The following is a 20,053-nucleotide window of genomic DNA, read 5'->3' as shown; positions in this document are numbered from 1 at the left end:
TTTTTTTGACACAGGGTTTCACTCCCATCGCCTAGGCTGAAGTGCAAAGGAGTGATCTTGGTTCACTGCAACCTCCGCCTCCAAGGCTCAAGTGAACCTCCCACCTCAGCCTCCTGAGTAACTGAAACTACAGGCACGCACCACTGCACCTGGCAAATTTTTGTATTTTTTTTTGTAGAGATGAGGTATCACCATGTTGCCCAGGCTGGTCTCAAACTCCTGAGCTCAAGTAATCCACCCACTTAGGCCTTCCAAAGTGCTGGGATTACAGGCATGAGCCACTGCACCTGGTCTAAAGTAATTTTTTTTCAAGAATAGTACTATTGGAATATTTGTGAATAGAGCTAACAGTTTGATCCAAATAAAGAACTAGGAAATACGACCGCGACAGAACAAAAGCACCCAGTGGATCCTGAAGAAATCTGACCCTTGGAGGTGATGCCAGGAAGGAAAAAAAAAAAAAAAGAAAAATCTGACCCTACTCTGGCATGACCCAGCTTTGCTCAAGGTCACTTTACCAAATCAGTTACAGAAATGGAAAACATGTAGCTTTTATTATTAAAACATATTAATTGAGGAAAAATGAATTTATTTAAAATGCTTGTAAGTTTAATATCAGTAAGTTCCAAAATAATTGTGAAATTGCCAACTGGAACATTTTTTTAAAGGTATCCAAATGGCATCATAAAACATATCCACCCTGCTTTGCTCTCAGGTGCACACTTAAAGCCCAACAAAAACCAATGTCAAACAGGTCTGAGAACAAAAAACAACAGACGCTGAAAAGAGAATTTCATCTGAAGATGTTACACCGTATATGCCTGAGCTGAATATCAAAGGATGAGCTCAGCTTCCATACATTATTTCACAGACAGATGTATATGTAAATCTTATCAATCTATCCAGTTTGGACTTTTTTTTTTTTTGAGATAGAGCTGCACTCTTGCTGTCCAGGCTGGAGTGCAGTGGCACGATCTCGGCTTACTGCAACCTCTGCCTCCTGGGTTCAAGCGATTATCACACCTCAGCCTCCCGAGTAGCTGGGATTACAGGTGCCCACCACCATGCCCAGCTAATTTTTGTATTTTTAGAAGAGACAGTGTTTCACCATATTGGCCAGGCTGGTCTCAAACTCCTGACCTCAAATGATCCACCTGCCTCAGCCTCCCAAAGTGCTGAGATTACAGGCGTGAGCCACCACGCCTGGCTGACCCCTTTCTTTTTCCTTTTTTTTTTTTTTATACTTTATGTTCTAGGGCACATGTGTACAACGTGCAAGTCTGTTACGTATGTATACATGTGCCATGTTGGTGTGCTGCACCCATTAACTCATCATTTACATTAGGTGTATCTCCTAATGCTATCCCTCCCCTCTTCCCCCATCCCTCAACAGGTCCTGGTGTGTGATGTTCCCCTTCCTGTGTCCAAGTGATCTCATTGTTCAGTGTCCACCTATGAGTGAGAACATGCGGTGTTTGGTTTTCTGTTCTTGTGATAATTTGCTGAGAATGATGGTTTCCAGCTGCATCCATGTCCCTACAAAGGACATTAACTCATCCTTTTTTATGGCTGCATAGTATTCCAAGGTGTATATGTGCCACACTTTTTAATCAAACTTAAAAGGCTGAGAAAAGTAAACCACCACTTACTGTTTCTTTGAAGGATGAGTTTAGCCATCGATTATTTACTACATTCTGTATGGATGTGGGTGGGTTTTCCAAATCTTCAAAGGAATCCATTAATATAAAATCCAGAACAACGTCATAAAAATTTAGACTTTTCACCTGCATTAAATTATGAGTTAAAACAAAAATTATTATTACATAGAGCTGAAATAAAATCTGAGCCAGGGCTTTATGGTTTTATAACAGCAGGGTTTTTTTTTTAATCAGCTTATTCAAAAATAAAAAATATAAGGAGAGACAAATATGAAAGCTCACCACTAAAAATTCCGATTCACATTATCGCTGCTCCTTCCTAGATCTCAAGTGAAAATAATCTCTCTTCCCCTCTATTCTAGGAGTTCTCTGTTCATGCTTCTATTATAACATCCAGGATGCTCATTCTACCTTGTTATTTAGTTACTGGTATATATGCCTGTCTTCCCCACCAGATCATGAACATCTTGCTCTTTCATTCATTCATACACACTCTGCATCCTACATGCTGTACCAGGGGCTCAGACTTCCAGAGTAAGCAAATTAGATGCCTAGAGTATAATGGGGAAAACAGCAACAAAATAATCCTGCAAACATCCAATTACGAACTGTATGAAGCACAATAAAGGAAAAAGTATATTGTGCTGTATCATTTTGGCAGAAATGTGGAGAATGAAACAGAGAGGGGAAAGAATGAATGCAGGGAGGAAAGGAGTGAGCAGGGAATCAGGAAATATAAAGACTACTGACGTAGCCTACAGAAAAGACAACAGGTACTTAGGCCAAGAGGGGTGACAGGAAGAGAGGAAAGTTGAAGAAACGGAAAGACATTTATGAGTTAAAACTGACAAACTTAGAGATGAATATGATAAAGTGGGTGAGGATCAGGGAGAGGTAAAGGATCAGTCTCAGGTTGCTGGCCTGCAGAAGTAAATGGATGCTGATTCCATTTCCTGAATAAGGGAATACTAGAAAAGGAAAGATTAAGTATTCATGTATTTGTTGTACTCACTGTTTTCTCTGCCTAGAAAAAAAAGAATGTAAACTCATTCTTTTTTTTTTTCTTTTGCTTCTGAGACAGAGTCTTGCCCCGTCACCCAGGCTGGAGTGCACTGGCACGATCTTGGCTTACTGCAGCTCCCACCTCCTGGGTTCAAGTGATTCTCTTGCCTCAGCCTCCTGAGAAGCTGGAATTACAGGTATGCACCACCATGCCTGGCTAATTTTTGTATTTTTAGTGGAGACACGGTTTCACCACGTCGGCCTGGCTGATCTCAAACTCCTGGCCTCAAGTGATCTGCCTGCCTCGGCTTCCCAAAGTGCTGGGATTACAGGCGTGAGCCACAGCGCCCAGCCCTAAATTCATTCCTTTTTCTTTTTCTTTTTTGAGATGGAGTCTCGCTCTGTCACCCAGGCTGGGATTACAGGCATGCACCCAATGCCTGGCTAATTTTTGTATTTTTAGTAGAGACAGGTTTTTTCACCATGTTGGTCAGGCTAGTCTTAAACTCCTGACCTCACGATCCGCCCGCCTCAGCCTCCCAAAGTGCTGGGATTACAGGAGTGAGTCACCATGCCTGGCCGATATCTATATCTATATATTTTTTGAGACAGAGTCTCTTTCTGTCACCCAGACTGGAGTACAGTGGCATGATCTTGGCTCACTGCCACCTCCACCTCCCAGGTTCAAGCAATTCTCATTCCTTAGCCTCCCGAGTAGTTGGGATTACAGGCGTGAGCCACTACACCCAGCTAATTTTTGTATTTTCAGTAGACACAAAGTTTTGCCATGTTGGCTAGGTTGGTCTTGAACTCCTGACCTCAGGTGATCCGCCTGCCTCAGCCTCCCAAAGTGCTGGGATTACAGGCGTGAGCCACCACGTCTGGCCCTATATTTATTTCTGTATCTGTATCCACATATATATTCTAAACGGTGAACTCACACTGACAGCTCCAATTCCAATCCCAGCTTTTTATACCTCCCTTCTGTCACAGGAAGAAGCTGGCTCTGATTTTTCTCAGTATACTTATTTGTTCAGTCCTGTGTATACAGTCAATTCCCCAGCCCTACTGAGCTGCTGCTGTTGTACCACCCAAAGCTGTCCTTGCATAGGCCACCATTCCTGCCCTGCTAGGGGTCTGCCAATGACTTTTGGAGAGAAGGGAGAGAGGGAACAAGGGAAGGAGGACAGGAGGGAAGGAAGCAAGGAGCCAACAACAGCAAAAAAGGCTTGTCAGAAAACAATTTACAACTACTGCCCCAATGTATAAGGAGTGTGATTGATGACTCTGTCAGAAAAAAAGATGTCCCACAACCATACAATTGGCTTTACTGTATTTAACAAGGACAATGAAACAGTAGTCTCAACTCATATAAAATTACATTCAAATAACTAAGAAAAATAAATATCACAAAAAACTTGAACTTACCCCTCTAGCAGCAAGTTCCATTTCAGTACTATCCCAGTGATTGGTCTGCTCTAAAAAATAGATCATTTCATCAAAAACATCTTCAAACTTCTTTGGATTCTGAAGAAGAAAACACATTTTAACCCTAAACTCAACTTTATAACAAGCTACAAAGAAAGTTACTCTTCAAGAAAGTCTGGTGGATCTTAATTCTACTAGGTAACTGAACTAAAATACATTTTAAAGGTATGCCAAATTTATCTGGTTTACTACTTTGCTGTTGCAACATTTTGCAGAAGCCAAGATAAAGAATGTCAGTAAAATGTCACAAGCAAACTATTTATTACTCAAATATGTATGCCTATTTTGGTCAGTCCTTAAAATGAAAATCTGGTTATAGCAGACATTATGGGAGGCTTTTGTTGCAGTTTATCTGTCATGAGAAGGCCAAGAAAGCAACACAAGACTTACATTGGGAATCGCACGTATTAATAGTATCATCTTACATATACTTAGCACTTTATGCTTCTTAACACTTTATTCTTTAAGTTGCTTTCCCATTTATAATTTATTTAATCATCCTAAAAACCCTCTGAAATGAAGTAATATAAATGTAATTCTATTATATAAATGAAAGAATTAAAGTTCAAAGGGATTGAGTCTGAAAGCTAGGTGTGCAGATGGCTCAGGGAAGGCCTGTTTTGTTTTCTCATCATCTGGACAAACCTTACATAAAGTAAGGTGGTTCCTTACAGTCTGAATGAAGTTCTTGTCACCGCTTCTGCCTCATTCTACTACATGAAGATGAGGCAGTTCAATTTATATTGTACTGAGACTTACACTATTTCCTGTAACCCTCTTCCTGAACAGGATTGAGGGAATAAAAGAGGAGGCATTAGTAATAACAATAGTGATGGCTATCGCAGCAGATCTAGTGATAATTCTCACCATGACATTTACAGACTTTATGGCAAAATGGAAATAATTTATGAGAAACAACTTGGTTGAAATAGTGTGGACTTTATAGCTAGTTCAACCCAAGCATAACTTAATGCCCTTTGGGTTATTTATTTCTAAAATGTGAAACTTTGCAACTATCCACAAAAACTTTTTCTTCTATCAAAATGTAACATTCAGTTCAAAGTGTAAAAACAACTTTTTGTAAATGGTAAAAACTTCCCAACAGAACAAGTTTACCTTTCGTGCTTTCACAATTAAAGCTGATAAAATTTTCCTTCCACTCTCAGCGAGGAATATCCTGTTGGCTGACTCTGAAAGAATTACCTGAAAAAATATTCATCCCCAAAGAAAAAAGAGACCTATAATGAATGTGAATGGACATTCAACTGAATAGCACAAATCATCCTTAAACAGTGAATGCGCCGCATGTGGTGCTATTTCAACAGGCAGCTCACAGAGAAAGTCCTCATTTCCTAAAATAAAAAGAACTCTTGAAACTATCTATAGCCAAAAGATTAAAGGGAGTTAAATTTGAATTTAAATTCTGTTCAACATAATATTACAAAGTCTCAAATAAATTTCCTATAGCCCCAAAATATAAGAAAACAAATATATTTTTACTTTCTTTTTAGAAAATCAATTTTATAATGGACTCAAATCTCAAATACATACTAATTAATAATAAGAAAGAGGGTTTTTATTTTAAGCAGCTATTTTTACACTCCTGAAGTATCAAAATATCCTGTTTTGACAAAGTGTGGTGGGCCTGGGAAGCCGTGGGACAGGATAATGAAATATGGAAACAAATGAAGGCAGGTAGCGGGGAGGAAAAATAAGTTTAGTGGACTTTATATTTGTCATTAGGAATAGGGATAATCAAGAGCAAAGAGCTGTCCTGTTTACTTGCACTGGACTCTACAGCATGAGGGTGGGGATGAGTGGCTGGGTGAAGTCACTTAATGTTAAAAAAAATACCTGAAAAGCCTGTCGAATACAGTGAAGTTTGGCAAGAAAATCACTGTCTCCTAGGCACTCCAACATTTCAGTTCTATGTAATAAACAGGGGAGACAATTGTTAAACTACATTCAAGATCAAGCCTACTATAAATTTGGATTCAAACAAGGCTTAACCTCAGGACCTTAATATAAAACATGTTTTTTCAATACTGACAGAACACGTAAAAACAATTTTTTCTTTACTTGGACCTAAAAACATATTTTCTCCTATTCTCATAAACATGTTTAATAAGTACCATACAAACACCTTAATATCCTTCATAAACATAAACAAAACTGAAATGGTACCTCAGTACTCTGGAGTAAATTTTTCCTTCTTCAACTAAATGCATGGCTTCCTCGTAAAATGGGCAGTGACAAAGGGACTCCAGGCTGTAGGGATGCCGTACTTCTCTGTGTTCTGCAAGCTAAGAGCACAGTGGGTTAGAACAGAATACAGGTGCTAGGTGTAGTGGCTCACGCCTGTAATTGCAATACTTTTTGGGAGGATCATTTGAACCCAGGAGTTTGAAACCAGTCTGGGTAACATGGTAAGACGCTGTCTCTACAAAAATTTTAAAAAAGTAGTCAGGTGTGCAGACAAGCACCTGTGGTCCTAGCTATCCAGGGGGTTGAGGTGGGGGTCACTTGAGTACAGGAGGTTGAAGTTGCAGTGAGCTGTGATTGTATCACTGTACTCCAGGCTCGTTGGCAAAGCCAGACCCTGTCTCAAAAACAACAAAACAAAACAAAAATCCAGAAAACCAAAAAGCAGAATACACTGATATAAGAAGATAAACTATAAAAGAAAGAAAATAGGATTTTGCTAACATCAATACAATAAATTTGATTAAACCATAAAAACCATTCAATAGGATTTTATAGCTAATAAAATCTGAATTCATTTTATTTCAAAATTCAGTTGTTAAAAAGAGTAAAACTTTTAACAAGCTAGTTCATTCTGAATCCAATTACTTAAATCCACAGAACGTACAGAAAAGCAAAATTATATCTCTTTTTTTTTGAGACAGGGTCTCACTCTGTCACCCAGGCTGGAGTACAGTGGCAGGATCTTGGCTCACTACAGCCTCCACCTCCCAGGTTCAAGTGATTCTCCTGCCTCAGCCTCCAGAGTAGTTGGGATTATAGGTGCACGCCACCACATCCATCTAATTTTTATATTTTAGTAGAGATGGGGTTTTGCCATGTTGGCCAGGCTGGTCTCAAACTGGCCTCAAGCGATCCGCCTGCCTCAGCCTCCCAAAGTGCTGGGATTCAGGCGTGAGCCACCGTGTCTGATCAGCAATACTACATCTTATAGTTCACCAATAAGAACAACCGAAGAAGCATTTTTTAAAAAGAGGAGGAGAATTTTATCATCCATAGAGTACTTACAAGTATTATAACTTATGATTATAATGAAGCAAAACTTAGTACAAAAACAACAAAATAAGCTCAATGTTGCTATTCTAAGAAATATTTCCTTGTATGTAGCTTTGATTAACTTTTGCATAACTGAAAGACAGTCGTGCTTTTGGCTACCATAACTCTACAAATGAAATTCCAATCTTCTGACAGCTCATTAAAAAACAATTGGAAACACTACAGGGTAGCCAGCTAAGCAAAAAACAAAAAAACAAAAACAAACAAAAAAAAACCACAACAACCTAGAAAACTTCTAGAGCGTTTTGTTTGGAAGAGACAGGATCTCGCTCTGTCACCCAAGCTGTAGTGGCACTACCATAACTCTGCAGCCTCAAACTCCTGGGCTCAAGTGATCCTCCTGCCTCTGCCTCCCAAGTAGCTGGGGCTACAGGTATGCACCACCACATCCTCTAATTAAAATAATTAGGGGGGGCCAGGTGCGGTGACTCATGCCCATAATCCCAGCACTTTCCAGCACTTTGGGAGGCTGGAGCAGGCGGATCACCTGAGGTCAGGAGTTCAAGACCAGCCTGGGCAACAAGGGTGAAACTCCAAGACTAAATAAATAAATAAATAAATACAAGTTACAAAGCAAAAACAAAAAAACCAAAGTATACAGGCAACAAAGAGCACAATGAATGTAATAGTACCTGATATTTCGACACTAAAAACTGAAATTATATCAAGCACTCTCTCAGACCACAGTGGAATAAAACTGGAAATCAACTCCAAAAGGGACCTTCAAAACCATGCAAATACATAGAAATCAAATAACCTGCTTCTGAATGAGCACTGGGTCAAAAACAAAATCACGATGGAAATTTAAAAATTCTTCCAACTGAATGACAAAAATGACACAAAGTATCGAAACCTCCAGAATACAGCTAAGGTGATGCTAAGAGGAAAGTTCATAGGCCTAAACGCCTACATCAAAAAGTCTGAAAGAGCACAAACAGACAATCTAAGGTCATACCTCAAGCAACTAGAGAAACAAGAACAAACCAAACCCAAACCCAGAAGAAGAAAGGAAATAACCAAGATAAGTTATTAAAATAAACCAATTTTCAATTTTATAAATAAAATTGAAACCAAAAAACCAATACAAAAGATAAATGAAACAAAAAGCTGGCCCTTTGAAAACATAAATAAAATTGATAGACCTTTAGCAAGATTAACCAAGAAAAGAAGAGAGAAAACCCCAATAACCTCACTAAGAAAAGAAACAGATATTAAAACTGACACCACTGAAATACAAAAGATCACTCAAGGTTACTATGAACACCTTTATGCACATGAACTAGAAAACCCAGAAGAGATGATAAATTCCTGGAAAAATACAACCTTCCTATCTTAAATCTTAAGAATTAGATACCTTGATCAGACCAATAACAAGCAGCAAGACTGAAATGGTAATTTTACAATTACTGATAAAAAAAACATGCAGGACCAGACGGATTCACAGGAAAATTCTACCAGACATTCAAAGAATAATCGGTACCAATCCTTTTGACACTATTCCCCAGGAAAGAGAAAGAAGTGAGTTTTGTGGATTTTTAATTTGCTCTCTTTTTAATAAAAAAATCTTTGGGGTGTGAGAGCAGAGTACAAGCTGTAGTGTCAGGAGTCACGGCAGGACAAGCATTTGGAAGTTTCTTCCATCCTGACCAAGTATTGGTTGAAAGGTGTGCTGTAGAAACTACAACCAAAGGAGGCATTATGGTCAGGCACTATGAAATTTAAAAATGGGTGGGAGGATCACTTGAGCCTGGGAAGTCAAGGCTGCAGTGAGCCATGATTGTACCACTGCACTACTGCCTGGGTGACCTGACAAAAACAAACCCCCCCCCCCCCCCTACACACACACAGGAGGCATTATGCTTCCAGAAAAATCTCAAGGAAAAGTATTGCAAGCAGCAGTAATAGCTGTTGCTGTTGGATCAGGCTCTATAAAGAGTGGAGAGATTCAACCAGTTAGTGTGAAAGTTGGAGATGAAGTTTTTTTCCTAGAATATGGAGGTGTCAGGATTATTTATTTTATTTTATTTTTCCGTAAGTTATTGGGATACAGGTAGTATTTGGTTACATAAGTTCTTTAGTGGTGATTTGTGAGACTTTGGTGCACCTATCACCTGAGCAGTATATACTGCACCATTACTGCACCATATTTGTAGTCTTTTATCCCTCACCCACCTCCCACCATTCCCCAAAGTCCATTGTATCATTCTTTTGCCTTTGCGTCCTCATAGCTTAGCTCCCACGTATCAGTGAGAACATATTTTATTTTATTTTTTTGAGACGGAGTCTCGCTCTGTCGCCCAGGCTGGAGTGCAGTGGCCAGATGTCAGCTCATTGCAAGCTCCGCCTCCCAGGTTCACGCCATTCTCCTGCCTCAGCCTCCCCAGTAGCTGGGACTACAGGTGCCCGCCACCTCGCCCGGCTAGTTTTTTGTAGTTTTTAGTAGAGATGGGGTTTCACTGTGTTCGCCAGGATGGTCTCGATCTCCTGGACCTCGTGATTCACCCGTCTCGGCCTCCCAAAGTGCTGGGATTACAAGCTTGAGCCACCGCGCCCGGCCTCAGTGAGAACATATGATGTTTGGTTTTCCATTCCTGAGTTACTTCACTTAGAGTAATAGTCTCCAGTCTCATCCCCATCACTGCAGATGCTGTTAATTCATTCCTTTTTATGGCTGCACAGTATTCCTTCACCTATACATACCACAGTTTCTTTATCCACTTGTCAATTGATGGGCATTTGGGTTGGTTCTACAATTTTGATTCACAATTTTGCAATTGTGAACTGTGTTGCTATAAACATGCATGTGCAAGTACTTTTTTCGAATAATGACTTCTTTTCCTCTAGGCAGATACCCAGTACTGGGATTGCTGGATCAAATGGTAGTTCTACTTTTAGTTCTTTAAGGAATCTCCACACTGTTTTCCATAGTGGTTGTACTAGTTTACATTCCCACCAGCAGTATAGAAGTGCTCCCTGATCACCACATCCACACCAACATCTACTGTTTTTTTATTTTTTGATTTTGGCCATTCTTGCAGGAGTAAAGTAGGTATTGCAATGTGGTTGTGATTTGCATTTCCCTGATCGTTAGTGATGTTGAGCATTTTTTTCATATGTTCGTTGGCCATTTGTATATCTTCTTTTGAGAATTGTCTATTCATGTCCTTAGCCCACTTTTTGATGGAATTGTTTTTTTCTGATTTGTCTGAGTTCATTGTAGATTCTAGATATTAGTCCTTTGTCAGATGTAGAGATTGTGAAAATTTTCTCCCACTCTGTGGGTTGTCTGTTTACTTTGTCAACTGCTCCTTTTGCCATGCAAAAGCTCTTTTGTTTAATTAGGTCCTAGCTATTTCTTTGTTTTTATTGCATTTGCTTTTGGGTTCTTGGTCATGAAATCCTTGCCTAAGCCAATGTCTGGAAGGGTTTTTCCAATGTTATCTTCTAGAATTTTTGTAGTTTCAGGTCTTAGGTTTAAGTCCTTAATCCATCTTGAGTTGATTTTTGTATAAGGTGAGAGATGAGGATCCACTTTCATTCTCCTACATGTGGCTAGCCAATTATCCCAGCACTGTTTGTTGAAAAGGGTGTCCTTTCCCCATTTTGTGCTTTTGTTTGTTTTGTCAAAGATCAGTTGGCTGAACTATTTGGGTTTATCATGTGTTCTGTCTTCTGTTCCATTGGTCTATGTGCCTATTTTTATACCAGTACCACGCTGTTTTGGTGACTGTGGCCTTATAGTATAGTTTGAAATCAGGTTGTGTGATGCCTCCAGTATTCTTTTTGCTTAGTCTTGCTTTGGCTGTGCAGGCTCTTTTTTGGTTCCATATGAAATTTAGAAGTGTTTTTTCTAAACTGCTCTTATGGAGATTCAGCCATTTTACTTGATTCAGTGTTCTCTGAATTTTTGCAAGTCTTTCATCCATTTTCAATATTCTGAAAATTTTGTTTTTGACATTTTTTGCTTTGTGGAGGAGACTTTTGAATGTCTACTCTATAATTCTAGAATTAACTCTCAAGGCTCTGGTTTTGGTATTTCACATGCAGCCAGTGCTGCAATAATGCTTTCACTTGATTTATTTAATCCTTACAAAAGCTCATAAAGTAAGTACTGTTATTCAAATTTTGCCGGGTGCAAGGCTCACACCTGTAATCCCAGCACTTTGGGAGGCCGAGGCAGGCGGATCACTTGAGGTCAGGAGTTGGAGACTAGCCTGGCCAGCATGGCGAAGCCCCGCCTCTACTAAAAATACAAAAATTAGCCAGGTGTGGTGACGCATGCCTGTAATCCCAGGTACTTGGAAGGCTGAGGCAGAAGAATCACTTTAACCCAGGAGGCGGAGGTTGCAGTGAGCCAAGATCGTACCACTGCACTCCAGCTTGGGAGACAGAGTGAGATTCTCTCTCTCAAATAAAGAAATAAATAAATAATCCACATTTTACAGATGAAGAAACAGAGATTAAATTAGCAGGAACTTACCCCAAATCCCAAAACTAAATGATAAAATTTAAACCCAGGCACATTATTAAGCACCAAATTATACCCTTTCTATGAGCCTTATCCGAAGAGCCAAGAGATAAGAAGTTTCAGCATCAGCAATATTTATAATGTATAAATATGTCCATTAGGCCAGATGCAAAAAAAAAAAAAAGGTATGAAGAGATGACAGTATCTCACAGTATATATTCTCTAAGTAACATTTTCCCTCATATTTTAAGGAATATATGTTATGCTAAAAGGCAAGGTCTTCTTGAGGCTAAGAAAAACTAAACAGCTTTTTAAAAATAACTTAGAATGGAAATTCTTTAGATATTAAACAGTTTTAAATGTCTGTACCACTGTCAAAACAAATAGGACTCACATATACCTACCATTAGTATTCTCTATTCTCTATTCAAAAAAATTCCTAGGAAGTAAACTGGGGGCCAGGTGCGGTGGCTCACACCTGTAATCCCAGCACTTTGGGAGGCTGATGCGGGCAGATCACTTGAGGTTCGAGACCAGTCTGGCCATCATGGCGAAACCTCATCTCTACTAAAAATACAAAAATTAGCCGGGTATGGTGGCATATGCCTGTAATCCCAGCTACTTGGGAGGCTGAGGCAGAAGAATCACTTGAACCTGGGAGGTAGAGGTTGCAAGGTTGCAGTGAGCTGAGATCACACCACTACACTCCAACCTGGGTGACAGAGTAAGACTCTCCCTCAAAAAAAAAAAAAAAAAAAAAAAAACTAAACTGGGCTCCAATTAAACCCTCTACATGAAATAATTTATAATAATAATAAAAAGACAATCCAACAATGGGAGATTCCAGAGTTGAGTCTTGAATTATTGATCTACCTTGCTTATTTGTTGGTTTGGTTGAAATAATCGTCTAAAGAAGCCTCCTAAAATAGGACTGCAGCTGTGAGAATATATCATGTTGAAAATTTGATACTAGATACCATTAACTCTTAAGAGACAATTTCAGCTCAGAAACATTTATTTAAATCATTAAACTTTTGTAAACAAAAAGAAACTCATTAAAACACTGGTTGAAATTCTCATTTCAGAATACATCATATAGGAAGAATTTTTCAACAAAATTCCCAAAAATGTTTTAAACGGTTTTAGAAAAAAATTAACATTTAAATAGAGCTGAGAAGTTATTTCAGAAGCAGCAGTCAATAATGCAGTTAATTGCAGCTATGGAACATGCAATTTACTATTAAAAGGGGGTCCTTTTTTTACTAGCTAAAATGAAATTTCCCTCCTAGCACTTTGGGAGGCCGAGACGGACGGATCACGAGGTCAGGAGATCGAGACCATCCTGGCGAACACGGTGAAATCCCGTCTCTACTAAAAATACAAAAACTAGCCGGGCGAGGTGGCGGGTGCCTGTAGTCCCAGCTACTCGGGAGGCTGAGGCAGGAGAATGGTGTAAACCCGGGAGGCGGAGCTTGCAGTGAGCTGAGATCTGGCCACTGCACTCCAGTCCGGGCGACAGAGCGAGACTCCGCCTCAAAAAAAAACAAAAAAAAAACAAAAAACAAAAAAAAAAAAAAAAAAAATGAAATTTCCCATATATTTTGAAATTATTCTTCTCCCAAAAGGCTACATTTTAAAAACTCATTTTAATATTTTCAAAAAGAAAATACTCTATTTGTTTACACCAAATCATCATCCTACCTTTTTAGTTATCTCCCATATTTCCCAAGTACCATAAATATGACCATAAAAGAAATCAAACAAGGCTGGGCACGGTGGCTCATGCCTGTAATCCTAGCACTTTGGGAGGCCGAGGCGGGTGGATCATCTGAGGGTCAGGGGTCGAAGAGCAGCTTGGCCAATATGGCAAAACCCCGTCTCTACTAAAAATACAGAAATTAGCTGAGTGTGGTGGCAGGTGCCTATAATTCCAGCTACTTGGGAGGCTGAGGCAGGAGAATCACTTGAACCCAGGAGGTAGAGGTTGCAGTGAGTCGAGACCATGCCATTGCACTCCAGCCTGGGCGACAAGAGCAAAACTCCGTCTCAAAAAAAAAAAAAAAGCGGCCGGGCGCGGTGGCTCAAGCCTGTAATCCCAGCACTTTGGGAGGCCGAGACGGGCGGATCACGAGGTCAGGAGATCGAGACCATCCTGGCTAATACGGTGAAACCCCGTCTCTACTAAAAAAATACAAAAAACTAGCCGGCGCGTTGGCAGGCGCCTGTAGTCCCAGCTACTTGGGAGGCTGAGGCAGGAGAATGGCGGGAACCCGGGAGGCGGAGCTTGCAGTGAGCTGAGATCCGGCCATTGCACTCCAGCCTGGGCGACAGAGCGAGACTCCGTCTCAAAAAAAAAAAAAAAAAAAAGAAAGAAAGAAAGAAAAAAGAAATCGAACAAGTCAACAACAACAGCCAACAATAAAAACAGATAAATAGGTAACTCCTACATATGAAGCAACCAGTGAAAACCGTGCTTGGGGATTAGCTACAGATTTCAAACATCCTAAATTACTTTTCTTGGGCCTCATGAGGTACAAGATGGACTGAGCCTTATCCTCCTTGGCATGGCATGTAATTACTATGTTAAATTTGAAGTAATATTTTTTAAAAGCCTTAATCCAGACCAGGTCCTCTGAATGACCGTGAATGAAAATGTCTAAAGTCACAAGATTATTACAAGTAGGGACATGAAATAGGCTAAGTTCTATTTTAATGGGGACCATTTTATACATGTTTACATTTTCCTTTGAAATCAATCACCTAAATTTATAAATAAGACTTACAATTAAGGAAAGCAGGTTGTTACCAATCTGTATCCCTTAATAGAAAAGAGGAACTTAAAATAGCCGCCCTCCAAATTGGTCTTCAATGATTCTCTCACCCTGGTTACTCACACCCCATCCCACATTGAATAGGGCTAACCTGTGTAACCAACAGCACATTGTGGAAATGACAGAATGAGATTTCTGAGGATAGGTCAAAACAGTCATCACTTCCATCTTGCCCTCTCTTGGGTTACTCCCTCTGCGGGAAGCCAGGTGCCATGCTGTAAAGATATTCAAATAGTCCTACAGAAAAGTCAATGTGGTGAGAAACTTAGGTCTTCTGTTAATGGATAGCACCAACTTTCCATTCATAGGAGTGAGTTATGTTGGGAACAGATCTTTCAGCCCCAGTCAAGCCTTCATATTTTTTTTTTTTTTTTTTTTGAGAGAAAGAGAGTCTCACTCTGTTGCCCAGGCTGGAGTACAGTGGCACAATCTCGGCTTACTGCAACCTCCGCCTCCCATGTTCAAGCGATTCTCCTGCCTCAGCCTCCTAAGTAGTTGGGATTACAGGCGCGTGCCACCACACTGGCTAATTTTTGTATTTTCAGTAGAGACTGGGTTTCACCATGTTGGCCAGGCTGGTCTAGAACTCCTGACCTCAGGTGATCTGCCCATCTCGGTCTCCCAAAGTGCTGGGATTACAGGCGTGAGCCACCATGGGCGGCCATGCCTTCATACTTTCATAGAAGAAAAATTTTAAATGATAGATATAGCCCTCCCCACCTTTTCAGGTTATAAGTATCCTAAATATTCATCTTTGTTGCTTTGTATATTATTATTGGTGTATTTTTTTAAGCATATCACTATTTTTTATTTTCATTTAAGCCAACTATGCTGTAAGCTATTTAGACAAGATGATCCACATTTTATACTTTAATACAAATTTCAGAACATAAAGTATATTTTCTATTGTTCAAATCCATTTTATCTGAAATACAATATTTATAAAATAATATTTTATCTGAAATACAGTAGTTCCTGCAACAAAACCAACATTATTAGAAGAGTTAAATTGGCCGGGCGCGGTGGCTCAAGCCTGTAATCCCAGCACTTTGGGAGGCCGAGACGGGCGGATCACGAGGTCAGGAGATCGAGACCATCCTGGCGAACACGGTGAAACCCCGTCTCTACTAAAAAATACAAAAAACTAGCCGGGCGAGATGGCGGGCGCCTGTAGTCCCAGCTACTCGGGAGGCTGAGGCAGGAGAATGGCGTGAACCCGGGAGGCGGAGCTTGCAGTGAGCTGAGATCCGGCCACTGCACTCCAGCCTGGGCGACAGAGTGAGACTCCGTCTCAAAAAAAAAAAAAAAAAAGGCCGGGCGCGGTGGCTCAAGCCTGTAATCCCAGCACTTTGGGAGGCCCAGACGGGCGGATCACGAGGTCAGGAGATCGAGACCATCCTGGCTAACCCGGTGAAACCCCGTCTCTACTAAAAAATACAAAAAAACTAGCCGGGCGAGGTGGCGGGCGCCTGTAGTCCCAGCTACTGGGGAGGCTGAGGCAGGAGAATGGCGTTAACCCGGGAGACGGAGCTTGCAGTGAGCCGAGATCCGGCCACTGCACTCCAGCCTGGGCGACAGAGCGAGACTCCGTCTCACAAAAAAAAAAAAAAAGAAGAGTTAAATTATTTATTAAAAACAATTTTTTTTTAGAGACAGAGTCCTGCTCTGTAGCCCAGGTTGGAGTGCAGTGGTATGATCATAGCTCACTGTAACATCAAATTCCTAGGCTCAAATGATCTTCCTGCCTCTGCCTCTCAAACAGCTGGGACTACAGGCATGAACCACCATGCCAGGCCTTTTGTTTTTTAAATAGAGACAAGGTCTCTTTATCCTGCCTAGGCTGGTCTTGTATGTCTGGCCTCAAGTTATCCTTCTGCCTCGCCTCCCAAAATGTTTGTATTACAGCCACGAGCTACCACATCTGGCCAAAATTATTTTTTAATGGTTGTAGTGAAGCCAATTTTCCTCATTATGTACCTACAGGGAATTAGTACACTCTTGCAGTTCTTGAATACAACAAAGAATGTGGTATTGATAAGTATATACTATATATAAATTCAGCCAAACATTCACATGCAAGCATCTAAGATGTAAGACTTTTGATTTTAACCTAAAATTTTGAAAATAAATTTTAAAATGCCCTCCAAACTACTGGCAACATACTCCTTTATGGTTTTACACAGCAGGTTCCAGGAATTACAGTTTTCTGTGCTTCCTTAAATCTTTTCTCTTGGGGTAGCCATCAATCATCTTCTCTCTCAATATAGCTCTTTGCATTAACCTGCGCCATCTGCCTGGCCAAGTACCTGTCTCTAGCTGACATTACAGTTTCTTCATTGTTCCTCTTTGCAAACTTGCTCACTGCCTCAGGTGGTCTCTCTTGTTCTTTACCCTTCTCTTCTTGCCTTTCCTCTGTGAGTCTCTGTTTTGCTCCCAGTGATTATTAAGAATTAGTGGGTTTTTCCTGGTTTACTTCTTCGTCCTTTGCCATGTTTCTCATTTTGTTGGATCCTTCTTGGTCAAGAAATTTATCCTTTGCCCTAGAACTTGGGCTGCTTTCCTTTCTGTCTCAATTTCTTTCCGAAGACTGAACACTTACTTCTCATTTTTCTCTATCTCTGTATTTACCATTATTTTCATATCTTTCCTTCCTTACTTTCATATGCTCTTCCTTTGCTTTTCTCTTCCTTCTCTCCTTTCTCACTGTGTTGGTTCTGATCATTTTGTTGTCTCTTTCTTGTTCTCTTTGGGAATATTTCTCCCTGTCTTTCTCCCTTTTCCACATTCTGTCACTTCTTTCTCTTTGGTCCCTCATCCTTGGTTTATCTTCCTGTTCATGCCTCTTCCAATGGGAATCTCTATGACTGGCCTCCTGTGCCTATGAGAATCCCTTCCTTTCTGGTAATCACAGTCTGTAATGGTTCTCCTGGTCTCTGGATTGCTTCTGTTGGTGCTGATCTTCCCTTTTCACGTGTCCTCTCGACGTTCGTGATCCTTTCATGTGGTGTCTGGCACTGTGCCCTCTTTCTTCACTAGGTGACTGAGAGTGGTTTTGATTCCTGTGGTGCTTGGGGGTCATTCTCAGGGGTCTCTATGACCTTTTCCCTTCTGCAGTTCACTCTAGTTCCTTCTATTTCACCATCCTCATTGCTCTTAGCATCAAAGTCACTGTCTGCATCTGGGTTTTCCTCTACTTTCACGTCAGTTTGAAGAATGCATTTCTCTTGTGGTACTCTGGTTTTTGAACTTAGTTCATCGGAGCAGCCCCTTGATTTCTCTTCCTTTATACCAGATCTGGCTTCACAAAAGCTGCATGTAGGAACTTCCTCTTCACCAACTGCTTGATTTAATAAGTGCCTATAAAATCCACTGAGATCTTTCTGCTTGATTACATCCAAACATGCTTCCAGCGCAGCTGCCCCCTTTTCTCTTTCTTCTTCTTCAGCTCTCTCTCGCAGTTTTTTCTTATATGCAGATGTCACAAATACCTCTTTATCATCAAATTCTCCCTTTTCCATTTCTTGTTCTCTCTGTATTTTCTCTTCCATTCTTTTTCCCTGTTCCTTTTTTCTGATCTCAACTGCTTTTAGCAAGTTGTGAATATACTTGGGCTTTCAGTCTTTCCCCAAAAGCAATTTGGGATTGTTTTCCTCCTGTTTTTTCTGCATTTCATCATAAATACTGTCATATTTATACACAGTAGCATCTTCTTCAAGGGCCTTCTGGATTCCAGTTTGGTCTGTTTCACGGCCTGCTATTCTTAGCAGCTTCCCTCTGAAGGCTTTCACTCATGGAGGTCTCATCATCATCATCAGAATCATTCCCAAACACTGATGGTTTTTGCAAAACAGGATGCAACTGCCATGTTTTCTTTGGCAAAATAAGCCCATACTGCCTGCCCACAATCGCCATCTTGCTCCCGTGTTGGCTGAACGTGGCCCTATTATTGCTGTAGTTTTTGGATTGCTATAAATAAGTGTTGTCAAATCAGAGAGGTGTATATAGCAAAAGCTTTCCAAGGTTCCATTTAGAGTACAAGTAGAGGTATCTAAAAAATATTTTATATTATATTATATTTTAATTTAATTTAATTTAATTTTTTGAGACAGAATCTGGCTCTGTGGCCCAGGCTGGAGTGCAGTGGTGCGATCTCGGCTCACTGCAAGCTCCGCCTCCCGGGTTCACGCCATTCTCCTGCCTCAGCCTCCGGAATAGCTGGGACTACAGGTGCCCGCCGCCACGCCCGGCTAATTTTTTGTATTTTTAGTAGAGACAGGGTTTCACTGTATTAGCCAGGATGGTCTCAATCTCCTGACCTCTCTGCCCGCCTCGGCCTCCCAAAGAGCTGGGATTACAGGTGTGAGCCACTGTGCGCAACAGAGGTATCTGAATTACAAAAAATAAAATTTTCAGCCAGACGCAGTGGCTCAAGCCTATAATCCCAGCACTTTGGGAGGCCGACATGGGAGGATTGCTTGAGCTCAGGAGTTTGAGAGCAGCCTGGACAACATGGCAAAACCCCATCTCTATTTAAAAATTTTTTTTTAAATAAAATTTTCTTTTTAAAGAGAAGCCTATGATTTCTCTATTAATCACATATACACAATTGCAGAGTGGTAATTCTTTAAAAAATGGAATCAGCTGGGTGCGGTGGCTCACGCCTGTAATCCCAGCACTTTGGGAGGCCGAGGCAGGCGGATCACGAGGTCAGGAGATCGAGACCATCCTGGCGAACACGGTGAAACCCCGTCTCTACAAAAAATACAAAAAAATTAGCCAGGCGTGGTGGCGGGCGCTTGTAGTCCCAGCTTCTCGGGAGGCTGAGGCAGGAGAATGGCGTAAACCCTGAAGGCGGCGGAGCTTGCAGTGAGCCGAGACCACGCCACTGCACTCCAGCCTGGGTGACAGAACGAGACTCCGTCTCAAAAAAAAAAAAAAAAAAAAAGGAATCTACAACTAAAAACTGCTCTCTGCAATATTAGTTTCTACCTATTAAATAACAATCTCTTTAACAGATGGAAGGATTAGGAGTAAAATGTGAAGGTACCCTAACATCAAAAAGACTTTTCAGAACTTGAAAGAAAACATTATGCTAAGTGAAAGAAAGCCAAATACAACATATCACATGGTATGATTCCACTTACAAGAAATGTTCAGAATAAGGCAAATTCACAGAGTCAGAAGGTATTGGGTGCCAAGGGCTGGGGGGTAAAGGGAGATGGAGAGTGACTGCTATTGGGTAGGGGTTTGTTTTTAGAGTAATAAAAATGTTCTGAAATTAGAAAGTA

At 40.6% G+C, this 20,053-nt stretch overlaps 1 protein-coding gene and 1 pseudogene across 4 annotated transcripts in view; both read right to left on the bottom strand.

Moving 5' to 3' along the window:
• The window catches only part of MIGA1 (mitoguardin 1), a 99,324-nt gene that overhangs the window by 8,684 nt on the left and 70,587 nt on the right, over window positions 1–20,053 (bottom strand). For all 3 annotated transcript variants that reach the window (XM_033225360.1, XM_033225359.1, XM_033225361.1), the window contains exons 9-13: window positions 6,333–6,451; window positions 6,003–6,075; window positions 5,265–5,351; window positions 4,089–4,187; window positions 1,650–1,784 (exon numbers count right to left, since the gene is read on the bottom strand). In XM_033225360.1, the coding sequence (XP_033081251.1) occupies window positions 1,650–1,784; window positions 4,089–4,187; window positions 5,265–5,351; window positions 6,003–6,075; window positions 6,333–6,451 (513 nt within the window). The remainder of the gene's footprint in view (window positions 1–1,649; window positions 1,785–4,088; window positions 4,188–5,264; window positions 5,352–6,002; window positions 6,076–6,332; window positions 6,452–20,053) is intronic.
• On the bottom strand, window positions 16,522–18,805 carry LOC117092132 (annotated as a pseudogene). The gene has a single exon (XR_004440631.1). The product of XR_004440631.1 is annotated as a nuclear speckle splicing regulatory protein 1-like (transcript).

Source organism: Trachypithecus francoisi, unplaced genomic scaffold, assembly GCF_009764315.1.
Source record: "Trachypithecus francoisi isolate TF-2019V2 unplaced genomic scaffold, Tfra_2.0 Lachesis_group12, whole genome shotgun sequence".
In the NCBI taxonomy this organism is placed as follows: Eukaryota; Metazoa; Chordata; class Mammalia; order Primates; family Cercopithecidae; genus Trachypithecus; species Trachypithecus francoisi.
Note: the sequence above shows the minus strand (reverse complement) of the source record. Positions and strands in the feature narration are given on the sequence as shown.